Consider the following 8869-nt stretch of genomic DNA (forward strand, 5'->3'; position numbering starts at 1 on the left):
TATCTGACTCTGTTTATAGTATATATACTATATATGAATTAATTGAATCACATTTCATATCCTACAAATGATGTAAGAATTAATGTATTTGTATCATTTGTCATAGCTATTTTGAACAATTACCTATGTCTATTCTAGTGCGAAGGTAATACTGATCCGATTGTACGTTATCGAGGAATTCGGTTACACCGAGCGGTAAAAATCGTTCTCCAGGCGCAAGCCATACTAAAGGTGCCCAATCTCGTACTAATCTTCTTACTAATACAATAAGATAATTGGCAAATGAAAAAAAATTTGATTATCGCAAGTAAAATGTGTGCAAAAGATGAGAATGTGACACACACACACACACACACACACCCACACAGAGGGTGTTAGTTAAGTATGTTGCCATACTCAACAGAGAGAGAGAGAGAGAGAGAGAGAGAGAGAGCGATTCTTTTTATTTTAAGTAAAAAAGTCCATATAAACGTGTGACCTAAACGGCTTAGTTTCCGAAATACAGATAAATGTTCGCAAATGTTTGATGAAACGGCAAATTTCGCACAACCGTAAACAAAGGGACAAAGTCAAAATCAAAGCCTCCTAGATCACCAGACTTAAATCCTTTGAATTATTTTCTTCGAGGGCATCTGAAATCATTGGTTTATACCATCCCGATCGAGAATGAGAATAATTTGAGGAATCGAATAGTTGCTTCATAATACTTTTTTTGTTTTTGACTAGTTTTTGACTAGTTCAAGCTGTATTGCTTTCAAATAAACAGATTATTACTACATGTTTAAATTTTTTTATTTCGGAAACTAAGCCGTTTAGGATACATGTTTATATGGACTTTTTTACTTGAAATAAACCAAAGAATTGCTCTATTGAGTATAGCAATATACTTAACTAACACCTTGTATATACATATATATTATATATCTCACGTGTTACACACATGGTACATACGCGCGGGATCGAGCGCATCTCTGACTCTCGGTTCAAGTGCATGCCAGTTCTCCTTGTATATCAGGCGAGAAACGGGCACGTAGGTCAACACGAGATTCTCGTAACCCCATTACGGGAATCTAAGGTGAAACAAGTTCCGCGCGGGTGTTTCTTGTGCTTCACGATCAGTACTTCATATTGTACGCGCGCGTTTTTCGCCAAGTCAAAGTTAAAAAGACATTCGATTGATTGTCCAATCGAATGTCGATTTTGATCGTTAACGCGGTGAATTACAAATAGGATTACAAATAGGTCGTAAGACGTAACGATAATGTTTAGATATATAATACGAGCAAAAGTTGCAACGTAAAACATATAACGGTCTAATTTTGCTAATAGTCTCCTAATAGGCTCCTAATAGGCTCTTGTACACGTTGGAGAGACTCTCGTCGATAACTCTCGATATAAGACATACATCCAAGATACATATCGAATCATTAGCGAGCGTTATAATTCAACGCGACGAACGATAGGCGAGTTTGTCGCAGGTACGTTATTTTCTCAATCGATTCGGCGCGGCGCGACATTTCGAAATATGCCACCAAGTCGTTACACCTTTTAAAGAAGTCGAAGCATGGGCAAAATCGAAAATTAACGCGCAACTTGTTTCAATCCGCTTACACTCGCTTCGCTTTTTTTGATCGTGTGGAACCGGTCCAGAAATGGGACAACCGATATTTAATCCTGCAGCCTGCGTGTATTTGCACCCACGGAATAAATACGTGTACATTTTATGAAAAGGAAATATCCTTCTGTGCGTCTATTTCTGTGCCTCGCAATCTTTTTCAAAGTTTTAACCGTAAATTGCATTTCGCTACTATTTCGTTATGATTTTGATCAAATAACAATCGAACGAAAACGCGTTTTTGTTATTACAGTTTCGCGTTGTGTTATTCCGTCGTGCAATTCTGATTGATTTATATAATACATCGACAGATTGTACTGTTAAAGAATTTATTATTGCTATCTAAAAAAAAAAAAAAAAGGATAAGAGGAACGATATGGAAAAAAACCATGAATAAACATTAATTTTATTTTTAATTTTATTTCGCAATCCGCCACTCGTATAAATTCGACAAACAGCATATTTTTTTCTTCTTTCAAATCCTCTTACAACTTATAATTACAAGCGCAGTTTTACATAACAATTTATCATCTAGAGTGATATCGTGAATAACATTCGATTCACGATCGATCGAATAGATCAAGAATCGTGTCTTACGATATTTATTAAATCACAAGATTCGTCTATCGTTTTAAATATAATAAAGGTGTACTTGAATTTGAAGTAAACCGCACGAGAGGATGTAAAATCTCCCGATGCACGCGTCTCGTATCTTCGCGCATTAAAAGAAAAAGAAAAAAAAAAAAAGGACGGATTAAATGTTCGTTCAACTACTACACTCGTAGTTTATATCGATATACAAATTAGATACATACCTCGTTTCTCATTGGTCGCGGATAGTCGCGATCCTGCGACCGTGTGAGTTACGACAAGTATAACAAACAATAATCCTGTCATGTTCGTTCCATCGGTACATTTTGGAAGGAGGAGGAAACGCGACCGATAATCACCGATTCGCGTTTTTTTTTCTCACTATTTTTCGCATTTTTGAATTCGTTATTACCGGCTATGCGAGAGAAGCAGTGTTACGTACGCGAGAGACGGAGATTCTCTTTGGTATCGACCGAACGGAAACGCTTCCCGGATTACTGACCAAAACGCGACTACCTCGCTTTCCATGCCGTTCACTAGACAAACGTTACAGAATACGCGCATCGCACATACGTACCGTCTCGCATTGCGGGATACGTAGCCAGGCGCGAGCAGTTTGATACCTTTACGAAAAAGTTATTTTAACTTATTAACAAACGAATAGGAAAGCGGATCGATTATACATGTATATCGCATCTCTCGCTATATATTAATTATCCATACAATCATCAGATATATTAGTACAATAATTGTATCTGTATAATTGTAATGTATATATACATATATGTATGTATATATATATATATATAATTTCTCTTGTACTAATTACTTTATTATATAAAGATGGGGGGGGGGGAATAAGACTAATATCTTATAAGTATATAGCACTATTAACTATTTTAGTACCATTCACACTAGATACAATTTCCTGATTCCTAAGCAAACGTAACCGAAATTTCTGTAACATTTTGATTGGGGAGCTAAAGATTAAGATAATTACCTATATTTACCTATATTTCTCTGATATAAATCTCATGATTCTAACGTAACTGAACGAAGTTACTAGGTTCAATTGATACTATCAATTGATAAAAGGAAAATAATAATTATACATATTTGTTTGATAGAAAGTATTAAGATTTTACAATCATACAAATCTTTTGTTTAAAGATACCAGTTGTATATTCTTATTGACGTAAATTGTATTATTGTTTTTTTTCTCTTACAACACAGATATCGTTGTAAATATGTATAATCAATTAGAGAATAAATTTAGAATAATATTTTAAAAGATCTATGTAATATGTAACTTTACAAGCATAATTTAAAACATTTTATCTCCTATTTTCTGCAAAGCGCACTATAAAAAAAACTAGAAATTTTAGAAATATTATGTATATATTATAATTTCTCGACTAGAGATAAGATATCTACTATAAAAGATTGTGCATTTTATATTGCTTTGAACATATCGCAAAAATACTTCTGTGATAAAATGGTGAAACAACCATGTATTCATTAATATTTGTAAATAATCATAGAAAATGATTCAAACAGTATTGCACATATATGATGCGTATTTTTATATCGCGGGTCTAAATTTTCTTCTGCAATTAGGACAAAGAGCCTGCAACATAAACAAGTGTAATCATGAATTTTTATGTACGCCTCAAAAATTTGTGTCTAGTTAGTACGTTTTCGGATTTTACCCCAGGATCATATTTTGTCAATTCATTAATGCAATCCTTGTGAAAATTATGTCTACAAGGACGTAATTGTATTACATCCGAATCAATTAATGCATATTGGCAGATTGAACAATTGTTTATATCATCTTTACTTGTCGCGAGATCTCTTCTTTCTTTACTTTTCGAAGAATTTGATGAACTTCTTCTATTTAATAGTACACTGAAAGTAAATATTTCTTGTAGAAGCATATAATATATAATATGTTTCTAATATCATAATATTCTGTTTCTCAAGTAAAAAAAAGCTATCATGTTTCTTTTACTATTTTATGAAGAATTATGTATATCTGCGAAAAGAAAATTCGAAGAAAAGAAAATGATAATATCATTTAATGCGCAAGTAATGATACTTATGTATACATATTGAATACTTTTCAGTTGAATGCGACGATGTCGTCCAAGAACGGTCTTCATAATGATCTTCGGACGATCTTCTGTTTCTCGAATACGATAATGATTGTCCATCTGTGCGGTTATTTTCAGTGAACACATAATACAGAAAAGTCGCTATTCCAACTCCAACTCCGACAAGTAATACTAATCCGGGGTACGTCATTTTCATTACGTCTAAGCGATGCGCGTACGACGAGTATATCTATCACTTAGCCCCATGTTTTGTGATTTTCGTAACGTTATCTATCATATCTAGATTTAATATACATTTGATGAAGAATCTAATCAATTATTAAAGATTCCCCTTAATTTTTTATCAATTGCAAGATAATCACTTTCTATCCAGTTCTTGTACAACGGAAACAAAGTGTCACATATACACTAATCCTAACCTAATCTATCCACAAAAATAGTAACAGGTAACAGGCAATATTAGGCAGGTTTGCTAACCAAACAAATTTAATTTTCTCTATAGATTGGACAATAAAGTAAAGCAAACTAAAGATGCCTTTTCATGTTGATGCTCAACGCTCATTTTCAGCGTCAAAATAGATTATATGATCAAAATTGACGCTTGATATTCGTCAAATTCTATCACGTGACTTATTTTAATGTCAAAAATGAGCGTCTAGTGTCAACATGAAAAGGCACCTTCATGGTTTTTACAAATTGGATGCGGAAACGCTCGACGGTGACAAAACACGACGCGGTAACCAATAAGCTTACAGCTCCTAACATGTTCATTGGTTACCGCGTCGCATTTTGCGTCCAGTGTGCAGGAGCCATAATGGAGAACTTACATTTGTCCAATAACAAACATTGGGCGAGTTCAAGACGGCAATGCGGTTAGGTATGCCGAGCGATTGAATATGATTGGTTGGATTTATAAGTAATAATTAATTATGCTCATTTGCTCGGCGAGTAGGCTACCTGCTTTGTCAACTTGAACGCGCCCATTGGCTGCGTTCAGGGAGTCGATTGTACCTTGAAATGAGGTAAAAATTACAAAAGTAAACAAATTCACTGGGGTATTCATAATTTAATTGGTCAATACCTAGTAATCATTGTTCGCTTTTGTAATTTTCATCTCATTTCAAAATACACAATCGAGCTCCAGCAGAACAAATTATAAATTAATCAGTTAGAGCTTAGTAATTCTTTAAAATATGATTGGTTCTTACACTTATGCTTCCGGTACGGAAGCGCGATACGCGATATGTAATCAGTGTACAGCTTTACCGATATTCTCATTCTAAAGGTATACTGTCATTGGATATCGCGTATTACATGCGACTAACATTGCGTTGGTGTGTCGGAGCCATTAGAAGAACTCAGTAAAAAATCAGCAAAGAAATTGAATAAGAAATCGAATCGACATCGATTCCATTGTCATTTCTCACTGGGAATTAAAGGTAAAAACCAATGATATTAGAGAATTACTAAGTGCCTAAAAGTGCCTTTTCATGTTGATGTCTGACGCTTATTTTTAGAGTAATAATAAATGACGTAATCGAAATTAACTATTGATATTTGTCAATTTTTATCATGTGATCTGTTTTAATGCTAAAAAGAGTATTAAGTGTCAGCATGAAAAGACACCTTAATTGATTAATTTTCTCAGAGAGCAGAGAATCGATTGTGTATCTTAAAATGAGATGAAAATTACAAAAGTGAGCAAATTCATTAGTTATTAATCGATTAAATTATGAATATTCTAGTGGATTTGCTCACTTTTATAATTTTTATCTTATTTCGAGATACACAATCGATCCCCTGAACAGCGAACGCCATTCAATAATAGTTCTATTCGCGTTGCGAATCGCCAAAAATGTTCGCTCTTAAAATAAGATAAGTATTGGTCTGTTGCTTGCACATTTGCTTTAAGCATCTCTGTTTTTTTTTTCTTCGACTTGAATATATATATATTTATCTCATTTTAAGCGCAAAAATTTTTGGAGATTTTGAAATAGACCTTTAGAGAGCGAGAGTGAGAGAGAGAGAGGGAAGGAAAGGGAGAGGGGGAGGGAGGAGGGGAAAGAGAGAGAGAGATGCTAAGTGCAAAAAGTTTTTTTTTAAGGTCGAGAATATCTTTGACTAAAATCCTTAAAAGAGGTGTTTCTTTATTGAATATTAAAGTTTTGTTTGCATTGTTTGCACTTATTTTTTCTCTCAATATTTGGAATTAAATAAAATTACTAATATGTTTATAATCGATTAACATTTAAATGGAAGGATCAAATGTTATTAAAATTATTATCCTTTGTAACAAAATCTTTTTTAACCATTAGTTTCTTTAATTACACAGGCCCACAAAAAAAAGTACCTTGTGCTGGAGTGGAAATCCAGCTCTTTTTATGTATTTTAAGTCGCTGAATACGAATCTGACATCATTTTTTTCACTCTAGATTGAAAATTTACCCTAGATGGTCCTATTTTGTCAGATTCATATTTAGTGACTTAAAATACATAGAATAGCTGGGCCTCTACTCCAGCAAAGAGTACTTTTTTTTTTGTAGGTCTGTAATTATTAAATTGTTTTTAACAATTTATTTTCCCCTTAATTAGGACAGAAGGAAGTGTGTATATGGGAAAGTAAGTAAAAAATGCAATAGTAGGAATTATACTTTTATTATTTTATTATAAAGGACAGTACGTTACACAGACACATTTTTTGAAGGTACTGACGTGCAGTCTTAAAAGATTCTAAATAGATTCTGTACCCCTGATGTACATATTGTAGAAGACTATATTTATTCAAAAAGTAAAGATTTTTTTATTTGTCATAACAGAGATTTATGATATTTAGATCATATTTATGGAATCAAAGAAAAAAGGCATGTATTCCCTGATAGAGCGATCGTATGATATTTTTATCATGTTTTAGATATTTTTTTATATGTTGACTTGTCATTTCAGACTTTTAATGTAAACGAACTGTTCCATTAAAATTTAATTATTAGTCCATTAAAAACTATTAAAATTTGTGTGGAAGATTTAAAATAAAGTTAAAAAAAAAACATTTTTTTTATAACAGCTATAGCGTAGATGATGTCGAGTAGAAAAATGTTGGAAGCTCAGAGAAGGAGAATTAGGATATTCCCTACTTTGTTAAATTTAATATAATATGCATTTTCGATTAATAATTATGTGCGTAGCAAAATTAAATAAGACACTAGGTATGATAATTTAAAGACTAAAATATTATCGTCAACTCCACGCACAATACATATACCTATAATATTATCTATTGCCAGTCATTGGAATGCTTACATTACAAGCTAGTAATGAAAATGATGATTCGTTTTTGTTTTAATTTTTTTTTGAATGAAAAAAGTAAAATGGATTTCACTGATTTCGCATGAAATTGTGTTAATATATTATATCACTTATATTTGTTCCAGATCTATCAGTTATGTTTATTCTTTTTTTCTGATTGTTAGAATTGATTTACTACATACTACTAACGTTTCTCGATAAAACGTTTAATAGCATTAATTAGTCTTGTAACGTGTTAATATAATCACGAAATATTTATATAAATATACTTTGAATAGTCTTCGCAGATATTTTATATCTGCAAGACATTTTATGGAGAAAGCAAAAAAGTCATGTATTTCGAAAAATATTAGCAATAGAAAAAAAGTTAGAGATTAAAACCTTTTGGTCCCGTAGTCGCTATTACATAGACAAAAACTAATGTAATTATCTTCAACGGTAAAGAAACGTGTATAAATTTAAAGAGTATTCTTTTGAATTTATATAAGAGATTTTTACAAAAATAATTATATGATGCATTTTTTAAAACAACTTCTTACTTTACGCAAAGACAGGGACAATCATGTTTTGTATGCTTTAAAATAAAAAATCATGTTTAGTTTTTAGAGAGACTTTCTGAAATATCTTATAGAATTTATAAATCTTTAAATTATTAATTAAAGGATGATTTCTTTTTATTTATTGCAACAGAAATGTTGCTGTAGTTCTTTTTTGTATAGAAATTTTTTTGATACTTTTATTGCTTATCAGAAGAAGAATTGTGTGAATGCGTTAATTGACATGAAACAGGGCAATCTAGGAAATAGACATTACAGTGAGGATTGCATTACTCACTATATCACGAAAAGAATGTACTGTAGAAATGTAATACAGTTAAGTTGTTTTTTAAAAAATCTGATTGATAGACCTTTCATCTAGAGTTTTTAATAAAATGCAACGAATTAATATATTGCTTTTTCCTCTAACCCTTTTTCTATCTTTAAGGCTATTTAATATACACGACTAGTTTGTTTTGCAAAACTATTTGTATATGTACATTTATGAAGAAGATACAATGAAGTCTACAGTATATACATTTCATAAAGAAAATTCTTTTTTGAAAGAAAGATGGATGTAGCATGTAATCCACAAACGACACATCCACCCCCCTCCCCCCTCCACACACACACGCACACACACACACACACACACACACACACACACACACACACACACACACACACACACACACACACACACACACACA

The 8869-nt window shown here is 32.3% G+C and overlaps 2 protein-coding genes across 2 annotated transcripts in view; both read right to left on the reverse strand.

The window, feature by feature from the left end:
* Window positions 1-2512, reverse strand: part of LOC108747148 — a 4979-nt gene extending 2467 nt beyond the window's left edge. Inside the window, exons 1-2 of the mRNA XM_018484425.1 lie at window positions 2431-2512; window positions 124-258 (exon numbers count right to left, since the gene is read on the reverse strand). Of these exons, the coding sequence (XP_018339927.1) occupies window positions 124-258; window positions 2431-2512 (217 nt within the window). The remainder of the gene's footprint in view (window positions 1-123; window positions 259-2430) is intronic.
* Window positions 2513-3655: 1143 nt separating this feature from the next.
* Window positions 3656-4761, reverse strand: LOC108747184 (E3 ubiquitin-protein ligase ZNRF3-like). Its single transcript, XM_018484505.1, has 3 exons — window positions 4326-4761; window positions 3916-4114; window positions 3656-3833 (listed from the first exon to the last, which is right to left on the reverse strand). The coding sequence occupies exons 1-3, from the start codon at window positions 4514-4516 to the stop codon at window positions 3789-3791; spliced, it is 435 nt and encodes a 144-aa protein (XP_018340007.1). The 5' UTR covers window positions 4517-4761; the 3' UTR covers window positions 3656-3788.
* Between the last annotated feature and the right edge of the window lie 4108 nt (window positions 4762-8869).

This window comes from Trachymyrmex septentrionalis, unplaced genomic scaffold, assembly GCF_001594115.1.
Source record: "Trachymyrmex septentrionalis isolate Tsep2-gDNA-1 unplaced genomic scaffold, Tsep1.0 scaffold196, whole genome shotgun sequence".
NCBI classification, from domain to species: Eukaryota; Metazoa; Arthropoda; class Insecta; order Hymenoptera; family Formicidae; genus Trachymyrmex; species Trachymyrmex septentrionalis.

Excerpts from the sequence above, each read along its gene's own strand:
- LOC108747184 (XM_018484505.1), bottom strand. The coding sequence starts at position 4,516 with ATGAAAATGACGTACCCCGGATTAGTATTACTTGTCGGAGTTGGAGTT. Across the intron at positions 4,115-4,325 it reads TCGTCGCATTCAACTGAAAA|TGTACTATTAAATAGAAGAA; the intron begins GTATTCAATATG and ends ATTTACTTTCAG. Across the intron at positions 3,834-3,915 it reads TGACAAAATATGATCCTGGG|GCTCTTTGTCCTAATTGCAG; the intron begins GTAAAATCCGAA and ends TTTATGTTGCAG.